The 20,839-nt window shown below is 45.6% G+C and overlaps 1 protein-coding gene across 2 annotated transcripts in view; it reads right to left on the minus strand.

Moving 5' to 3' along the window:
• Positions 1-14,336, minus strand: part of MYO7A (myosin VIIA) — a 70,323-nt gene extending 55,987 nt beyond the window's left edge. The window contains exons 1-7 of one of the 2 annotated variants that reach the window (XM_082070459.1): positions 14,223-14,336; positions 13,107-13,259; positions 7,780-7,964; positions 5,855-5,976; positions 3,869-4,011; positions 3,369-3,482; positions 345-498 (exon numbers count right to left, since the gene is read on the minus strand). In XM_082070459.1, the coding sequence (XP_081926585.1) occupies positions 345-498; positions 3,369-3,482; positions 3,869-4,011; positions 5,855-5,976; positions 7,780-7,964; positions 13,107-13,259; positions 14,223-14,321 (970 nt within the window). In that variant the 5' untranslated portion in view covers positions 14,322-14,336. The remainder of the gene's footprint in view (positions 1-344; positions 499-3,368; positions 3,483-3,868; positions 4,012-5,854; positions 5,977-7,779; positions 7,965-13,106; positions 13,260-14,222) is intronic. The other variant, XM_082070460.1, reaches the window with a different exon arrangement.
• Between the last annotated feature and the right edge of the window lie 6,503 nt (positions 14,337-20,839).

The following is a 20,839-nucleotide window of genomic DNA, read 5'->3' on the forward strand; positions in this document are numbered from 1 at the left end:
CAAAGGCATTTCTAATCACACAAGCACTTGTCAAATACTCCATTAGTCTCTCCTTGGAAAACCTGAGCCTATTGAATAGTTGGTTGCCATACTCAACATCCCTAAATTCAGGAAAGGCAGATGTCACAGAGCATACTGGAGTCTGGCAGCCCTGCACAGCGGGCAGGTGGACTTATTCCTCCTTTCTTGTCCTTACACACCACAATAAACACCTGAGTCCCTGGCATGGCACCATGGCAGGTGGTCTGGATACAGCTCTCTGTCCCTAAGCTTGGCTCCCTCCCACCACGCAGAATAAGGAGTAGAGATGCGCTGGACCATATCCCTGTGTTTTGTCATTGTACCTTCGTACTGCAGGTTCCCCATGTGCAGGATGGCAGCCAGCAGCTTGGAGATCTCCCAGTTCTCCGTGTCGGTGAACATAAGGACCTTCATCGCGGAGCGGATGTTGGCGTATTCCTTGCTGTCATCTCTGCCATCGCAGGTCGTGCAGTTACCCTGAGGAGGAAAAGAGGTAGCAGAGAATTCACAGATTCACAGATTCAGAGATTTTTAAGGCCAGATGGGACCATTATGATAATCTAGTCTGACCTCTCGTATAACAAAGGCCATACAATCGTATCCAGTCAAATTTGCTCTCAGCTGAATAATTTGTCAGATTGTGTTTATTGAACTTCCAATATTGATTCACATTTTTCATAAAAGGAAATGGAAATAGTTTAGAAAGTGACTTGAACTACATTTCCCCACACTTCAACCTATGTATTGCTCTATTTCTGTTTAGATTTTTTCTAAATTCTAAACACTGATTTTTGACATGGCTTTTACACACAAGACTTCAGAGTCTGAGACTGTCTCAGGGACTCTCAGGCCAAAATCGAGTCACATCCTGGCTCCTTCAAAAGATTAATTGGCAGTTAATTATTATTTGTTTTCTGCACTTTTACCACTCCTCCTCTGCACCAAGATTTCTGAAATACAGATACCATAACTGGGAAAAGATTCAACTGATGTTATGAATGATGCAACAAACAGAAAACAGTGTCTCCATCTCATCTCCTTCATAGACAGGAACAAATGGAGCAGCTGCTCAACAAAGAGCATCTGTGTGTAACCCTAAGCTATCCAGGCTTCCCTCTAAATCAGCAGTTGTTTTTTTAAGGGCTGAATAAGCCAAAGATGACATTGAACCTGTGGATCTGGTTCTGTCCTTTGGTGTACATTGACTGGGTGCTCAGCCTTGTGACCTGCACTTACCCTGCTGTCACCAGCTACCCCGTGTCTGCCTGATGTCAGAGCAGGAGAAAAAGCTCCCTGAGGTGGGGATACAGAGCAAGAAAGAAACATACTGGAGTCTCCCACTGGTCCAGCTAGAAAGCTTGGTCCCAGCCTTGCTGATGATGGGACAACCTGCAAAAGCTGGTAGCCCATGGCTTGGACAAGTGTACTCTACGCTGGGTTAAGAACTGGCTGGAGGGCCGGGCCCAGAGAGTGCTGGTGAATGGGGCTGCATCTAGCTGGCGGCCAGTCACTAGTGGTGTTCCCCAGGGTTCAGTGTTGGGTCCAGTCCTATTTAACATCTTTATTGACGATTTAGATGAAGGGATTGAGACCATCATCAGCAAATTTGCTGATGACACCAAGTTGGGAGGGAGTGTGGAGCTGCTGGAAGGCAGGAGGGCTCTGCAGAGGGATCTGGACAGACTGGAAAAATGGGCTGATTCCAATGGGATGAAGTTCAATAAGGCCAAGTGCCGGGTGCTGCACTTTGGTCACAACAACCCCCTGCAGCGCTCCAGGCTGGGCGCAGAGTGGCTGGAGAGCAGTCAGACAGAAAGGGACCTGGGGGACTAATGGACAGGAAGCTCAACATGAGCCATCAGTGTGCCCAGGTGGCCAAGAAGGCCAATGGTATCCTGTCCTGTATCAAAAATAGCGTGGTCAGCAAGACAAGGGAAGTGATCCTTCCCCTGTACTCTGCATTGGTGAGGCCACACCTGGAGTATTGTGTTCAGTTCTGGGCCCCTCAGTTCAGGAAAGACATTGAAGTGCTGGAGCGAGTCCAGAGAAGAGCAACAAGACTGGTGAAGGGACTTGAGCATAAGACCTATGGGCAGAGGCTGAGGGAGCTGGGGTTGTTTAGTCTAGAGAAGAGGAGGCTTAGAGGTGACCTCATCACTCTCTATAACTACCTGAAGGGAAGTTATAGCCAGGTGGGGATTGGTCTCTTCTCCCAGGCAGTTAGCAATAGGACAAGGGGGCATGGGCTTAAACTCTGCCAGGGGAAATTTAGGCTGGATATTAGAAAGAAATTCTTTACAGAGAGAGTGGTCAGGCATTGGAATGGCCTGCCCAGGGAGGTGGTGGACTCGCCGTCCCTGGAGGTTTTTAAACTGAGATTGGACATGGCACTTAGTGCCATGATCTAGTAAATGGACTGGAGTTGGACCAAGGGTTGGACTTGATCTCTGAGGTCTTTTCCAACCCAGTCGATTCTGTGATTCTGTGATTCTGTAACCTTAATTACACCTGCTTCTACCCCCTCTGCTGCATTGCAACATTGAAGGCTCAAGGGAGACCTTATTGCAGTCTTTTCATACTTAAAAGGGGCCTATAAGAAAGATGTGGACAGACTTTTAGCAGGGCCTGTTGCGATAGGACAAGAGGTGATGGTTTAAACTAAAAGAGGGGAGATACAGGCTGGATATGAGGAAGAAATTTATTATACTGAGGGTGGTGAGAGCCTGTCCAAGGTTGGCCAGAGAGGTGGTGGATGCCCCATCCCTGGAGACATCCCAGGCCAGGCTGGATGGGGCTCTGAGCAACCTGAGCTGGTGAAGATGTCCCTGCTCATGGCAGGGGTGGCACTGGATGAGCTGTGAAGGTCCCTTCCAACCCAACCTATTCTGTGATTCTATGATATAGGGAGTAGGGCTGGAGATTTCTGGCCCTGTCAGACTTGTGAAGCAGAGACAGCCCAGCAGCGTATGCTGCTGAAAATGCACCATCCAGCCATGCACTCCTCCCTGTCCATCGCTGCTGCCAGAGCATCAGCTTGTATCTAACACCCTGGTTATTTCCAGACACATGGTGTGGGCTCCAAACATCAAAACCATTCAAGCCTATGTCCTGCTCCAGAGGAAGAGTGGAAATAACCTGGCCTACACACAGGGGTTTAGGGTTTGCACTAAGACTGTGAGTCTTGCACTGATGGGACAAAGTCCCACAAAGCCCGTGGCTGAGACTCAGAAGGTGACAACCAGCAAAGCAGCTCTTGGGCTGCGGAGAAAGCACCTCTCACTCATCTCTCCCTTGCTAATATGCCTTCACCACATCACCTCCCCAAAATTCTGCTTCACTGTCCTCACCATTGCAAGGTAGTTGTAGTCTGTGGCTTTCCCAAGACCCAGCTTCTTCTTCTGCTCCAGCGTCATTCCTCTCAACATGCAGTAAAACACGTGGTAATTCCTCTCATCCTGAGCCTGAAGTAAAAGAACAAATGTCAGCTCTGTGAGGAGAACAGCACTGCAAAGGTTCATAGAGTCATAGAATGTCCTGAGTTGGAAGGGACCCACAAGGATCATCGAGTCCAACTCCTGTCCCTGCACAGGACAACCCCACAGTTCACACCATGTGCCTGAGGACGTTGTCCAGTCTCTTCTTGAACACTGTCAGGCTTGGGGCCATGACACCTCCCTGGGGAGCCTGTTCAGTGTCCAGCACCCTCTGGGTGAAGAATCTGTTCCTAATATCCAACCTAACCCCCACTGGCACATCTTCCTGCCATTCCCTTGGGTTCTGTCATTGGCCACCAGAAAGAAGGTTGACCAACCAAGTGCTCCCACACCTTGTAGGTGTATCGCCTTACCTGCCTGCAGACCCGGGACTTCTCCAGCAGGTACTGCTCAATCTTAGCCCCCTCGATGGCTCCCCTTTTGTTGAAGTGGATGTCGATGTACTTCCCAAACCGGCTGGAGTTGTCATTACGGATGGTCTTTGCATTCCCGAAAGCTGCGGGGAAGAATTGCAAGCAGGTCAGAGGGGATCTGACACGGAAAATTGTGGCTCTGATCTCATGGACAGAAAAAAATAACCAAAAGAGTGAGGCTGAGAGGGTAAAAAGCAGCCCCAAAAACTTTCCCTTAAGTTTGTCTGGCTCAACTTAATCTCAGCATGGGGAAACAGGACATACCACAAATGACTGTCATTGGAAATACAGAAAAGAGCACAGAGAAGGACGCATGGGAATGGGGTGACCTTATCCAGGAAGAAGGGCCAGGACAGCAGGATTTTGGCAGCAGATGGTGAAATATAATACAAGAGGGCTGAGGAAGGCTGGCAGGAGGATGCTGTAGTGTGCACGATGACACCGAGCAGGAAATGACAGAGCTGCTGGTGAGCGATTTGGTGACTGAGAGGGAAAGGAAAGAGCTCATCCTTTGGGGAAATACAGAGGGATTAAGCCAAATTCCAGCAGGAGACTTCTCCCTGCAAACAGACTGTGTGCAAAGGTACCCACATCCACCCTCTGTGTGGGTGCAGATGGCTGGCATGAGCACCCTGGCCAGGATGCTCTGGAATTTATGCTCCAGGATTGCTGGCGGGTGATGGAGATGCATTTGAAACACAGAACCTCTCTTCCATGCAGTTCTAGCAGTGATGAAGTGCATGTTTACAATGCTGGTGGTGGGGCAACCCTGCTGTGCCTTGAGACCCTCATCGCATCTTCGTGCGATGGCTGAAGGAAGCTCTGGCAGAGCACAGATAAGGAAAGCTCAGCCAGGGACATTCTTGTCATCTCTGCTGACATTATGCATGGAAAGTGGTCAGGAAATTCACATTTCTGTTAATTCCTAGGGGGTTATTTACCAAGCAAACCACTGCTCGCTATCAGTCATAGGAGGGGTAAAAATAATGTTATTCTTTAAGGAAAATGCTATTTTTTTGCATAAGTATAAAAGCTACATCTGGCATCACATTGGGGCCAGAGGGTCAGATCAGCTGTTTAATTTACAGGCATCACATTAAAACAATGGGGCTGATCACAGTTACTGCTTGCCAATGTACCTATTAGGGCCACAAATTCTCATTATCTGGTTCTTCCTTGAACTGCCTTTATTTCTTATTCTGCATTCTGCTACCATTTGCTGAGCTTGGAAGGAGAAGGTGTGGTTTGCTATTGTGTGTTGCCAGCACAAGGTGTTTAGTCTGGGAAGCTCTGAACAAATTAATCTCATGTTCTGAACCAGCAAAGAATAGGAATAGGATTTTTGCAGCTATGGTCAAATAAAACAAAAAGAATAATTAATTGAATGGAGCATTCACAGGGTGTTGGTGCTCTGCATTCAGTTATGACTCCAGCATGGGAAGAGGTGGTGAGATTTTATTCAAAAGAGCTTTGTGTATTTGATGATCAGCATTTTTTAAATCTCAGATGACAAAGAGAATTAGGTAAAATTCAGGCTTCTGTTTTGAGATTTTTTGGGGGAAAAGGTACTGATTTAAGTGGGAAAAGAACATTTTTTAATTTTAAGTGAATGAAACAGTTGAAAAACTTTTCAGGTCAGCTGAAACCTGTCATTTTCAGCAACAGCTGTCAAAAATACTAATGGAAAATTTCAGAGTCCAAACCAGAGAATATTTGTCTTGTGAAAAATAAATTCACATGGAAAGAAACAGAATATGCTGTTTAAAAAATGTTTACTACATCGCTTTTGCTATTTTAAAAAAAAATCTCACTTTTTGAGACTCAAAATTCAACCCAGTGACTTACATTTGGGCATATTTTGTGTTTCCTGAACCTGATATTTTTTTTGCCAGCAAAAAAAGATGCCTCTGCCATCTGAGGCCTCACCTTCTAAGATGGGATTTGCCTCCAGGACCTGCTGCTCAATCCAGGAGTGCTGACCACTGATGGCTGCCAGGAACTGCAGAATCAGTTTTGTGCTTTCTGTCTTCCCTGCTCCAGATTCGCCGCTGCAAAAACAACAGGAATCGAGGTCAGTGAAAGCTTTGCTGCACCCCTGCCAATGTCCCCTCTCTTTCTTCAAGGAACTGATGCCTCTCAGCCTTATGTTAGCATAAGTAGGATGAGGCCACTAAGGATGGGTTTCTAGCATCCCATGGACTGGTTGCAGGAGAAATGGTAGGACACAGTGTGGACAGCTTCCAGCCAAGATCCAGATTTGCTTTACAGTCCATTTGGCCCAAATGGTTTGCTTGGGTTTGGGTCCCTCCAGTAGATACCATCATTCAAGAAGGTCGTGAAGCACTTTCGGACAGTGCTTTTCCAGGTATGACCACCAGACCATGAGCCTGTGGTTCAGGGGCTGGCTGGTCCCATGGAACAGCTTCATCATCAGTCTTCAGCTGACAAAATGCACTAGAAGGCAGACTGTGAAATACTGACTTTTAGAGACAGGCAGTTTCACAGGCCCACATGTCCAGATAAGGGGCAGATAGGAGTAGAGAAGATCTCAGGACAAGGTGCAAGAGTTAGTCCTCAAAGCTTTCTCTCCACTGAAAGGTAACTTCCATTATCTTGTGATCGTAGAATAGTTTGGGTTGGAAGGGACCTGCAAGCTCATCCAGTGCCACCCCTGCCATGAGCAGGGACATCTTCACCAGCTCAGGTTGCTCAGAGCCCCGTCCAGTCTGGCCTGAGATGTCTCCAGGGCTGGGTCATCCACCACCTCTCTGGCCAACCTGGGACAGGGTCTCACCACCCTCAGTGTAACAATTTCTTCCCCATGTCTGGCCTGAATCTCTCCTCCTTTATTTTAAAACCATCACCCCTTGTCCTGTCACAACAGGCCCTGATGAAAAGTCTGTCCCCATCTTTCTTACTGTCCCTTTTTAAGTACAGAAAGGCCACAACAAGCTCTTCCCGGGGCCTTCTATTTTCCAGCCTGAGCACCCCAACTCTCTCAGCCTGTTCTGATGGTACAAGAGGAAGGACTGGACAGAAATCCCTTAGTATGAGTCTGTGGCCCATCTGTTATATGGCAGAGCCAAAGTAGTTGATTGAAATGGACCTTCCTGGTGTTTAGTAACCAGCCTTGGCCTGAATTGCTTCATGCCTGGCCTCGGCTCTCCTCTGGGCCCTATATGATGCTTTTTTAGCCCTGCAAAATAATCATTACTGCATGGCCTTTTCAGTCCCACATGTCTCAAACACTATGCACAGGGTGCTCCAGAATTATGTTTTTATGAAACAAAACTTAGGGTAGACATGCCTTGGAGGGATGTGGTTTCCTGAAAGCACAAAGATGGTTTGAGGGTTCAGAATAGGGCAGAGGGAAGAAAATTTGGTTCATACCACCTTTTGGGACACAGACACTGAACTGCCACCGTAACTGTGACCAGACATTTCTTGGTGCCCAAGGTTGACCAGTCCAGAGCAGAGCCATACAGGGAGACACCAGTGTGAACAACCACAAGTCCCATGCTCAGGGTTGTCCATGGCCCTTCCTTGTACAAAATGTATAGATTTCTGCATCTGTGATGTCTGTAGGAGGACTAAGTTTAAATTTAAAAAGGAAGGTTAAAGATGAATATGAGATCTATTGAGTTGTAGGGTAAGTACCAAAAAGATCAATAAAGTGTCTTTACTAGGAACAGTGATTGCAAACAGAGACCACTTCTACATTGGGAATATGTGGATGGAAGATCTAACAGGTCTTCCAGATTTCTGATTCTGTTTGATAAGCTGTTCCCCGTCAACCACGTTGCACATGCTCAGCATCCATTTTGAGGATATTTACAAATTCACCGACTCACCTTATGATACAGCACTGGTCCTTGTTGTTGCGCTGCATGTTGAAGTAGCAGTTGTCAGCAATTGCGAAGATGTGTGGTGGCATCTCACCAATCTTTTTGTTGGTGTACAGGCGTATCTGCTCAGGTGAGTAGATGGGTAGGAGCTGGTAGGGGTTTACTGCCACCAGAATCGAACCAGTGTATGTCTGGAGGAGAAACACATGAAGGTTTATGTGGACAGTGAGATGTGGCTGAGAGGTTTTGGCAGCTTGGATGGAACGCAGAGGCCAGAAAAATCAAGGCTTTTCAAAAGCTGGATGAAAGATGAAGTTCAAGTAAAAGATGCTTGCAGGGTGGAGCCTGGAGCAAAACTAGAATGTAAGTCTCAAACTGTCTAAATCAGTTCATACTCAGCCTTGCTCATGCACACCATGGATTCAAGCCTTAATTCATATTTCGAGTGCTCCTCGGTTAAGCTTCAGGGTTTCAAGTGAAGCTCATATTTGCAAAAATATCACCAGAGCCAGCACATACCCATAGATATTTATTGCATTGGACAAATTACGAGAAACTACAGAAGAAAGGGACCTGGAGACCATTGCTCTATCTCAAAGCAGGACCAGCTGGATCCAAACTATTCCTGACAGATATCAGTCTAACCTGTTTTTAAAAATCCACAACAGTCCTGCCAAGCCTGCCTATGCAATATGTTATCCTCTACCATTTCTGTCTAACCAAGCCTCTCCATGCTGCCATTTAAACCTTGTCCTGTGCACACAAATATGGCCCACAAAGTCCTGACATAACCCTTCTCAGATATTTCTGAGTAATTTTTGAAAATGGCTTTTTGTCCACCCCATGTGCTTTGTGGCACTCGGATAAGTAAAGCTGTCCTAGACCTTGGGCTGCAAACTCCTTTGTGGTGTTTTGCTCTTTCATTTCTGCCTTTCCAGGAGCTGTTTCTCTCAAACCTCTCACCAAAGGACTCATGACATTTGTCATCTTTCTCAGGTGCAGCTCTGAGGTTCAGAGGCTTGGCCACATCCCAGGTTCAAGGCAGAGAATAAGGATCTCCTTCCCCTAGTTCTAAAAGTTAGTGTCTAGGGCAAGCAAGTCAATGAGGCTCCATCTCGGGCTAACCAACGGACATGAGATGAAAGCTACTTTCATACCATAACCTCAAAGGAGCCAAGTCACCTTCTCTAGGTTAACTTTTGGAAAATAAAGTTACAAGAGGGAGAGGAGTGGACAGAGAGACTTCTAGGTACAAGCCCCAGGTTGAGTTTCTCCCATCAAGCCCAGTATCCCTCAGTCATGATGGAAAGGTCTTGAGTGCAGTGAGATGATAATTTGTTTGTCACCATCTACGCAACACTTCCCAGCAGCTCGGGCTTCCTGAATGGCAGCCAGTAGGTGGCAATTGTGTCCTATGGAAGGGATGCTGAAAGCCCTTAGGGACTCATCACTTTCCAGCCTCATGGCCAACACCCGAGAGCAACTTTCTGGTCAGTCCCAGGTGAGGTTTGAATTTACTGTGGTAACTGAGAAAGGATATGATCGTCTTCCCTGTAATACGGTGTTACGTGCCAGTAAAGGAAAAAGGCTCTTTAAGCCCAAGAACAAAGTTGTCACAAATCCAAAGGGCAGAAATTGGCTGTGAAATCACGTAGACTGGATGTTAGGAGGAGAAGGCATTGAAATAAGGCAGCAGAGAAGTCCCAAACTAGCTTTCCACAGGGACAGAGCAGGTAAGTCTAGTGCTTAGAGAAGGAGTGAGCTCAGTTTCTGAATGGGATCATGCCCCCAAGATCCCAAATGAACCCCAAGACTCCTTCCACTCCTGGGTGAGATACTTGGAAGACTGTTTTCTTCTTCATACTTTACTACAAGGTTAATTTTAGGGACATTTCTAATCTTCTTTGACCCTCTTTTCAAAAAAAGTCTTGGAAAAAGTCTCTGAAATCCCTGCATTTCAGTCACACTGATGTGCCCCAAATGCAGCCAGTGAGACTTTCAACGGAGTTAACCATTACTTGCAAGAATGCTTTCTGGGTGCTCTCACTGACCTTTCCCTCGTGATCCACAAAACACTTTGTCAGCATGAACTCTGGTACTGTTGCTTGTACTTGTAGGCCATTCCTAGTTGATAAATACTCACAATTTGCCCAGTTCTCACAGTTGGTGGAATGCAAAACTTTGTCCACTTTGCTGATGAGGGGACAAAGGGCACCTCCAAGGAAATACTACCTCTCTGGTTTCTATTGCTGGGTGAAGGAAAAGCCCTCCTGTCTTGGGAAAAATAAAGCTTTACTGGTAGGCGTGGGCTCTGCCATAGCTGGCCACAGGAACCACATCTCAGAGCAAGTTCATTACCGCCTGCATGACCTACATTTTAATTAGCCCCAAACAAATCCTTTCTGAGCCTGCTTCCCTCGCTACCCAGAACACCATGGCTGACTTCATCTGGAATTTTATGGTTTTAAAGCTCTACCAAACATTACTGCGTTTTGCCAACATGTAGAGAGCAGCAGCAAGCATTGGTTTCTTCTCCAGATAAGGAGATTTAACCTCACAAGTCCAAACTCCTCATCAAATGCTCTTGCTATTCAGCATAGTTTCTCTTAGTGTATGCAAACCAAAATAGGGGCAGCGAGCCCTTGTTGAAGTTTTTCTCTTTTTGCTGCAGAAGTTTCTTTACTTCATGTTGAGGTTGTTGCTGAGAAGCACTTAAAGCATTAATCACATTCGCAGGTTGGGGACTTTCCAGCTCTGGGAAGGTATCACAAATTCACCATGAAGGTCTAGCTCTGCAGCAAAGGGGATGATGCTCTCAATGCATTTGTGAAGCAGCAGCAATGGTGGTGCAAAATAAATGAGAACGGCACAATGGTGAACAGAAACAAGTGATCCGGTGGAAAACATGACAGCGATTGCAAATGACAGCTCCAAGTCATACTTACCCTCCCACCGCAGTTTGTCTTACGAGTAAAATGTGAGGGAGAAGAAAAAGGAAAATTATATTTTATTAGAGCAGAATTACACCCTCCACAAAGCTAAGGAGATGAGGAAACAAGGGGGACTGGAGTCCCATTGGAAATGACACCCTTTACTCAGCAGGCTCAGAAATCCTTTTAAGCAGTGAAGTCGCACTGAGCTTCACTGTCTTTAAAAGAGAGAAAATCATATCCCAGAAAAAGACACCTCAGGGGACTGGTTATCCCATACCCCAGGGGCGACAAACTCATTTTTGATGGGGGCCACATCAGCCTCACAGTTGCCTTCAAAGGGCCAAATGTAATTTTAGGACTGTATAGAGGTAGGGTCAGTTACATTTATACAGTCCTTAAACTACATCCGGCCTTTTGAAGGCAACTGCGAGGCTCATGTGGCCCCAGTGAAAATGGGTTTGACACCCCTGCCCTACCCACTAGGCATCCATACAAGTACCTTGGCTTTGAAAAAATACCAATCAATATTTACCACATGCAACAAAAATCTACTCCTTCTAGTGCCAGCACTCTTAAAAGATGAGATCTAAAGGTGGGTTTCTGAGCCTCCAACAACATGTGTAGGCAGGGGTTGTTCATGAGCCTCTCCATCAGACTATGTGCCCTATCTAATTTTGAGTGTCATTCTAATTTTGAGATTGCACTAACTGCTGTGTTGTGCCCAGGATTGTGGGCTGACTCTCCAAAGCCATTAGTGGTGTGGAGCAATTAAGCTACCTAGAACCTCTGTGATGCAAATCCCTTTGTGAGATGTAGCCATCCCTACGCCATAGGACGTGTGTAGGACACATGGCACTGTCACCATCAGACCCAAAGAATGCGTAGAGAAACCACACAGTTACTGAGTCAGTTTGTAGAATCATAGAATCATTTGATTGGAAGAGACCCTCAAGATCATCAACCATCAGCCTAACACTGGCACTAAACCATGTCTCCAAGAACCCCATCTACAGGTCTTTTAAACACCTCCAGGAATGGTGACTCCACCGTTTAGTTGAAGATGTCCCTGCTTATTGTAGGGGGGTTGAACTAGATGACTTTTGAAGGTCCCTTCCAACCCAAACTATTCTATTATTCTACGATTCTATGATCTTCCAGAGTTGGGGTAAGGGGCTGTCAACTGTATGAACAGCTTGGGTAACAGAGTGGTGTGCCCTCTGTCACTGCCCAGCTCTAGCCCAAAACCATCTTTCATTAAAGGCCCTAAACACCAAGCAGAACAAGTAGATTTGACAGATAAATCCTGGATATGATCTGCTAGCTGATGCTCTCTGGAAAGTTGGACTGTACTGCAGTTCCCTCTGGCCTGAAAATCTAGTAGTCGCTAGAGTCTTTTAAAAATTAGGTTCTCAGGTGGCTTTGAAAAGGCCTTCAAAACACAGCAGGTAGTTACTTGAGTATCTGAAAACTGTAGGATTTAAAAGCAATACCAAATTTTCCATATTTGCATAGGATCTTTGAGGACACTAGCTAGTGGCAAATACACACACACAGTCCTCACTTCTGGCCCAAGAACGTGCACCAGATTACACAGCATATAACACACAGATAAAACCAGCACAGAGACTTGAGTCCTGACTCTTGTCCTGCCAGAAGGCGGCCTTCAAGATGCTGTTGCGGAAAAGAGTTGCCATTCTGGCTGGCTTTCTGTAGAAGCCTGATTATCTGAATGTCTGTTTGGATTAGCGAGGCTGCACTGGGTCCACTGGGCATGATGCAACCGAGCTGACCTAAGGAAGGACACTGCTGTCTCCAGACATCAACTGTCAGGATCCCAGGCAAGACAGAGCTTATAAGTCATAAACACAGATGGGGGAGATATTTTAAAGCTGTTCTGGGAGTTGCTTCCTTCACTGTTCCCAGTTATTTCATGCACACACCTCGTCCTCCTTCCTCTACCCCTTGAACCTCCAGCAATTGTTGTCTTTACCCACTTGGGCTGAATGAGTTGGTGGTTCAGGGGAAGAAAGCAGAAGTGCCACATCCAGTATGCATCTGCCAAAGGTTTTTGCTTTAGGATTACTACAACATGCAAATGGCCTGGGTTGAACTGCTCATTGTGTGTGCAGAATGTTAATGCGTGTCCCCAAAACTTCTACAGGGGCTACACAAGGAGGTGACACAGACTTTGCTCATTACTTAAGACATGGGATTGTCCACTGGGGCATCCACAAACTCTTCAATGTGTCCTCTAAAATGCAGAATCCCTCCACCACTTGGGTCCAGGTGAAGGTAGAAACCCAAATGCCCAGCTCAATCAGGATTTCCCACATGTGGGTTCCCTAGTGCTAAGGAAAGCGGGGATGCAGAGCAAGAGGTAGGGGTGGGGAGGACACTCACATAGATGAGGTGCTCCCGATAGCGGATCAGCAGGTTCCTGAGGATTCCCGCCTCGTTCAGGTCCCCTAGGCGGATCATGTCCTCTACTCCATGGATGGAGGTGGGGTGCATGGGTTTGATGTGGCTGGCATTCTGCGGGGAGATCCAGTGCTCCTGGGAAGAGAGTGAGGGCAGAGAAAGATGAACAAAATTAGATAACGCTGGGACAAGAGAGAGAAACAGCCCCACCCAGACAGAAGGACCAGATGGAAGAACATACATGAGAGAGCATTGGCACACAGGCCACAGCTTCTATTATTGGACATGGCAGTGACTGATTTGAAATATTCCTAGCAGAATAAAATATCTTTTGGTTTACTGAAGCAGTAAGAGATGTGAGATGTCAGCCATCCTGGAAGAAGCATCATCCAGGGCAGCATGGACATCCAGCACACGAGGGGTGCTTTTAACAAATAGCAGGTTTCTGCCACAAAATACTGTTGAGCAGAGAAAAGATGTTTTAGAAGAGGAGAGAGGGATGCACAGGGGTGGTAAAATCACACTTTTATTGTCGGAGTGTCATTTAGACTGATCACTTCTGGAGGGCTTCAAAAGCCACTACAAATTGGACACAAAGACCCTGCTGAATGAAATCTCTTTCTGAAGGGAATTAGAGCATTCACAACTATCTTGGGTTGGAAAAAAAACTGTAAAGGACAGAGAACCTCCTCTGGTCATCCTCTGCTTGTGATATAGACATTCCTCCTGCACAGAAGTAGGACTGAAGGACACTGCACAGAAGTAGGACTGCACAGAAGTAGGACTGAAGGACAACCAGTGTTTGGGCACATCCCATGTTGGTAAGTGGTCAGAAGGGACTGCATAAGAGCAGAGGAACATCAGGTTGAGGTGGTTTTGCTCAAACTACTATCTATATGAGCTTTGGTGACCTCTGTTATCATTGTATTCAAGAAGCTTTTCAACTCTTCACTCCCAGTACTGCCACGAAAGTAGGGACACACATTTTCTTGTCCTTACAAATAGAACTGCTGTGACAAAGTCATCATGATCCCATGACCCCTGGCCTAACCAGGCCCATAGAGCTGAAGAAGGGTCAGAACAACCTTTGATACGTACATTGCCTTCATCATCCACAACCTGGATCTGTCCAGAGTCACACAGTTTAACCACCGCTCCAATGGGGACATCGAATTCCCGGCCGGTTTTGAGGTCCATCCACACATAATCCCCCTGGAACCAAAGAGAAGACAGTTACACCCAGAGCCTCAGAAGGTTCAGCATCCCCTGGGATACAAGATGCTGATGTTTTGGACCCAAATAATTGCTACAAATCAAATTACTTCTTTGTGAACCATGAACCAACCCTTTTTCACAGATGCTCAGGAAACTCCCTGCAAGGTAACAGTAGCAAGAAATGTAGCAAATTGTGCATCCACTGCACTATCTCTCCATTTCATGGGCTCAGAAGTGGTTGTCCACCACAGACTTGCACATGTTTTCCTTGCAGATAACTGCTACCCAACATAAATTCTCCTACCTTGGAGACTGGTGAAAAGGAGACAACTAAAGAAGTGTTAAGAACATACCAGAGAGGTGGATATATTTATATATATATACAATTCTTCAGGAAGGCCCCCAGGTACAGCAATTTGTAGGTGGTCTCTTCACATTCAACACTCCACAGTGGATTTTTACCTACTGTGAGCATGCCCAGTTGCTTCCTGAAGCTGTGCTAAGCTTTAGCATCCATCATGCCAAATGAAGAGTTTAGCTAAAAGCTGTGGCCTTTTTCTTGTTTAAAATGTGTCACCTCTTCTGTTTGAGACCTCTTTGTTTTTGTTTTGGAAGTCACAGTAAACAGTTGACCCCTATCCACTCACTCCATGTCACTGGTGATCCCACAGAGCTCTCGTCAGGCCTGCTGGGCAGGGACTATCTGCTCATTAACTCTGTGGATATTAAATTACTGGAATACAAAAAGGCTTTTAAAGAAGTTGTCTTCCTCAGTACAAAAGCAAATCGCCAAATAACCCAAAGCTAAACTCCCAAGTGGGACTCACACTCCTTAAAACAAGGCAGAATTAACTCCCACCCCTAATCTCAATGTGAAGAGGTGATAAAAGTTGAAGCCACCTGGTTAAATTATTGTCAGGCATATTTACATCGAGCGAGCAAATGTACATTTTCATCCATCTGAGTTTAATATTGTGAACTTGTAGCCCCACCTAATGTGACATTCCTGGGCCCACTTGTGCCTTTTAAACACAATGAAAATGCAAAATCTACCTTCTGAAGTCCTGAAACAATACAGGGAGAAGGAAAAGTGAAAAACAGGGTGGATCACTTAGCTCATGCTCTGATATAACCCCTTTCCTGAGCATCTACTATTGACCATTTCTGTAGACAGAGTATTTACAGATTGGGTTTCACCCAGTGGGGTGATGAACAACCTTCAGCTCCACTCTGGGCAGTGGGAACTGGAGACATCCAGCAATATCAAACATGACATGGTAAAATGTTCACTATCCAAGTCATCACCCACCAGGACTTCTGAGAGATACTAACCTGCGAGTGTCACAGGGATGTAAGGCAATACCCAGGGACCCACACATGGAGAAACACTACACACAAGGCAGCCCCAGCCCATGTGTGGTAGACTCCATGCTTGGCAACTCCTGCTAGGTTTCATCTAGGGTATCAACAAAGTCATCCTGCTTACATGGAGATGAGGATCCAGCCTTTAGTTTGGGTTTTCTGTTCCTCAGAGGGTTGTGCTACAGCACTGTTACAAGGATCTTTACACATTTCATAAAAATGTAATATTCAGATCTTTTGCTCCTTAACTGCCTTACCCTCACGTCCCATAAATCAGTTAAAAAGAAAAAAAATAACAAAACAAAACACAAAGCTAATGTATGCAGCAAGTCATACACAGATACATTATAAATCCACTTATATTAATATTTATTTCTTAGCTCCTTTGATCCAAGACTCTCAAAGCATTTCCGAGTGTTCAGCACTGTTATCCTCCTTGCATAGTTGGGCAAATTCATGCACAGGGTGGGTAACTTGATCAAGGTGTCAGCAAGAGAAGAGCCAGGTTGCTCAGTCCCTGCTCAGCAGAAAATCCTTCTGAAACCTCAGCAGCTGCATAAAAATTGGTCTCAATCAAGAAAACAAGAATCGTATTTCTTTTTTTAATCTCTAATTTTGAATAACTGTAAAAGCAGTGTGCTTCATATGTTCTGTTACCACACAGCTGAGATAAAAAGGCAGTTTGCTTTCCCCAAGGTAAATTGATACTCTGCTACCACTAAGACAACGCCTGTGCTTTGCCTGCTTAATGCATAGAATGCTCGTCCCTCAAAATGCTCTTTCTAAACACATTAAAGTGCTCTTCTTAATGCTTGTGAAAAAAAAGCCCAAGTCTTATGGGATGGGCTAAGCTGGTAAGCTCAGAAAGGTTTGGGGGGGTTCAAAAATAACATCACTTATTAAGACTGCTGACCTATTTCTTTCCCTGACTTTAATGAATTTGATATAAACCCCATGGAAGTCTGTTACACTCCTTCCGCTGATGCAATCACCTTCAGATCAGCCCCAAAAGCAGCAGATATATTGGGGATTTCAGGGCAAATCGGGGTGATTCATGCATTTACCAGCTCGGGTGGACTGGCTTATCAGTTGCATAACCTGTCTCATGCCTGGACTGATGCAGTTTATTTTCCAACACACAAAACAGAGTACTGGAGAAATGAGAATGCCACCAGTCACTTTACAGCTTCAACATGGTCCAACTCTTCCTCCTCAATGCAGCTTCTGGGTGCAAGTGTCCTTCTGGGTCAGACCCTCAGCACCTCACCAGCTATGGGCAGTGACAACCAACCAGCAGCACAAAAGGAGGAAAGACCATGATGGGTGCACACACAGATCAACACAATTCATGAAGAGGATCTTTAGGAAGAGCTTCTGAATAGAAAGAGCAAGAAGGTTGCACCATAGGGGAGCTATGGTGCTTTGGGGGAAATGAAGACTCAGGAGGAGGTGAGAGAAGCTGGCACAAGCAGTATGAGTATCCCAGTAAACAGTGAGATCAGTTTCAAAGTAGTCTCAAAGTTTCTAGCCATGCTCAGAGCTTGGGACCCCCTATCTTACCGCTAAAATGGTCGTGGGCTTCAGGGCCTGGTTGACATTGCGTAGTAGTGTCCATCTGCCCTGGTCTCTCTCCTGATCTTCCACCACCTCAGGGCATGGCTGCACGAAAACAACTTTCTTCCTCTTCAGCATCTCCAAAATCCTGCAGTGGTGTTTGTCCCCCTCTCTGCTTTCTACATATGTTCCACCACGAATGCCAGAGTGCTGTGGCTGGTTGGCTTTAGACCTCCAGGGTGACCATGCCTGCTGCTTGCAGGACACCCCTGTGACCTGATTCACAAAGTGCCTCTTGGTAAAGGTCTTCTCCTAGCAGAAAAACTTCCGCACACTAACCATGGTCCTCCACTGGCCAGCTAGCATGCTTGCTCCATAAAACAGGTTCTGCAAGAGTCTCGAAACAAACTGAACTACTTTGCCTCTCTTCACTCAAATTCTTCCAGTCTCTCCAGTAAGGGCTGATACGTGGTTGGAGACCTGAAGGACACCGCAGCCCCTCGTTCTGGAAAAATGACTGCCGGATTGACAGGAAAACTCTTCATTTCCCTGGGACTTCTTTCCGTTACCTTCCTTTCTTAATGAAATAACCGTCTGCCAGCTTGAGGACTTTCAGCACAGAACACACTCGAGTACTTATTAATCCACAAATGCAGTCAGTCCCCATGCAACACATGGCATTTAATTAACCTAATACCTTTACATACCAAATTAACCAAAGCGCAGCGGGAACTCAAAACCAGAGGCCATCTGCATTTTCTTTAAACTGATCACCTTGAGTAGATCCATAGCAACTGAATTTTAAATAATTGAGTGGAAGGGTGTTCGGAGCAGCACAGCCTCTGTGCCTATAGGTGAGAGGAGCACCTGGGCTGTGGATGAAGATGTGCTGAATGTGAGGACCACGGAGATAACGAGGTCGCACTGACTCTGCACCTGGCTGCTCTACAGACCCACTTCTGCAATCTCTCCTCCTGTGCAGAGATGACTGTTCTTATAAGGACTAATCAGGGCTGCTGGCCCAATCAGAAGAGCACGAGAAATTTTACAGACACCTCAGATTTACTTTTTCCTGTCCTACTTTACACGCACTTGAGATTTCTCGTTTTCATCTAGGAAAGGCTATTCTGCTAATTTAGAGAATTTAAGACTACTCTACCTGGCCTCCAGTCTCTTCCACGTAAATGTTGGATCTAAATCGGTGCCATTTATACAGACCAGAGCAATGCATGACTAGATAATGATGCAGCTGCTAAGCTTCCCATACCATTCTCATCACTATTTTAATGCAAAACTCTACTGGTGCCTTAATTCCATGGGGTTTTGAATCCATTCATCCATGATGCAGAGGATATATTCTTGGTAGAAAGTTATCTAGAGGAACAAAGGCTTTATAGGTCCCCTTCACAGGACACAGTCACCAAGGACAACCATAGATGATGAGTACATCAAGTATACCAAGCTACTTCTGCTCATCAGTGAACAGTGGTGAGAATAGTGAGGCAATCCTTCCCTAAGGGGCTGATAATGGATTAATAACTTTGTAGGCTTAAACCGTATTACAAAGTCCTGAAACGATAAGGTGTCTATTTCTTGTAGCTGTGCAGATGATTTAAGGAAGAGGTCGAGTCTCACAGATAAGAGGGCAGGTTAGAGATGAATAAGATGGATGTCTACAGTCCACCATAGGAGCAAGAAAAAATGTACATGAGATGCAATAGTAATGTAGGGAGAAGAAGACACAGATCAAACGTAGCCACCTCAAGGGAGATATCTATCTCCAGCGTGACCTGAACACATGATGCTGTAAATGGCTGCATTTTTTACTCCTCTAGAAAGTATAAGATAAATGTCCAATCAAAGCTAATAACCAACAGGAGGATGCATGTAGAAGGAAGGACTGGATAAATAAATGTCAAGGTGCCTATAGGATGGGTTCTATGGATTTGAGCTGGGTCCTGCTCTTTGCTCATCAGTACAACTTTCCTTGCTGCTGTACCACGGTAACAGGAGCAGTGTGGGAGCAGCAGATCTGAGAAATAGCAGCCAAAGTATTTATCTCATTTGCACTGGAGCAAACATTAAGATCATTGCTCGGCTACACCCTGTACCATATTCCTGAGGCTGTGTATCTTCATGTGCTGCCAAGGAGTAAACTATGGAGCAGAGGAGCAGAATGATTTGCCCTAGGTTTATCCTTGGAGTAAAGCAATGATGGAAACTCAGAGGGCTGTATCCCATCTCTGTAGTCCTATTGCACGAATTTACTGCTGAAGGTCTCTCATTTCACACATTTACACTGCATATTTTTTGCCTTGCTCCTTTGCTAGCAGGAGATTTTTGCGAGGACTCATTAGAGAGTGTCATGTGTGTCAACCAGAGGCATTTGGTGTTAGCAGGGCTGTCTTCTGCCTCCTGGAAATGGGAAATCCCATCCCTCCGAAGGGATAACCTGGCTTGGAAATCAGCCTCACTTCTGTATGCATCAAGGGGCAGAGCAACAGCATCAAGCCACCTATCAGCACGCTTTTTCTAAGGGAACGTGCTATGCCTTATGTGGGAAACAAATAAACACACTTAGGACAATGAAGGGAGGGACACGATGGGGGAAAACAAACCTTTAGCTGGCTGGCAGCCCATCAGCAATGCCATCCAGTTTAGATTACAGCTCCCCGGGGTAACATTAGACTCTTCACTGCAGAGACAGAAGTTGGAGCCTGAAGAGCCATGCTGGACCCTGATCTGATGATTTACTGCACCTCTGCAGCAGCAGGCACAGCTGGGATCAAGGTTCTGATGTGACACACTTTGTGCACATGCATAGTAGTGAGGGGAAAATGCTTATCCGAAGGAACTGATTTGACCCAGGCAATAGGTTTATGTGGCTGCTGAGACCTGTTAAGCGCTACCGTGCTGGTGTGGACCTCACTGCTGGAGAAAAAAGAGAAATACAGCCTGCAGGAACCACCCTCACAGCAGCTGAAACACCTAATTTAATGAAAGCCTGAGTTTCTTTCTCCCATCCTGTTTTTTCACACCCAAAGAAGATGCAGCAGACACTGCCAGAGCTGAGGAGGTGTTCTTGGGCTGCTTGTTTTGCAGCTATCCCTGAAAAGTTGAGTTATTCACTGCAACAGCTTAGGTGGGGCTCAACTAACCCAGTGCATGTGTCTGAGCAAGACATCCAGATCTTTGCTAGATGATCACTGTAGATCCCTTTTAGCTGAAATACTTTCATTCTATTCTATTCTATTCTATTCTATTCTATTCTATTCTATTCTATTCTATTCTATTCTATTCTATTCTATTCTATTCTATTCTATTCTATTCTATTCTATTCTATTCTATTCTATTCTATTCTATTCTATTCTATCCTATCCTATCCTATCCTATCCTATCCTATCCTATCCTATCCTATCCTATCCTACATTCTATTCTATTCTACATTCAAGGGAAAGAAAGAGACACTTCTGCAGTCACCTCTGCACAAAGCAGGTATTTAAACTAGGTCAGATGATACTGACCTAAAGGAGTGTGTGAAGAGGACAGTTTGTGAGCGTAAATCTACAGTACAGGTGCCCAAA

The sequence above is a fragment of the Streptopelia decaocto genome (assembly GCF_964273445.1).
Source record: "Streptopelia decaocto genome assembly, chromosome: 1".
NCBI lineage: Eukaryota > Metazoa > Chordata > Aves > Columbiformes > Columbidae > Streptopelia > Streptopelia decaocto.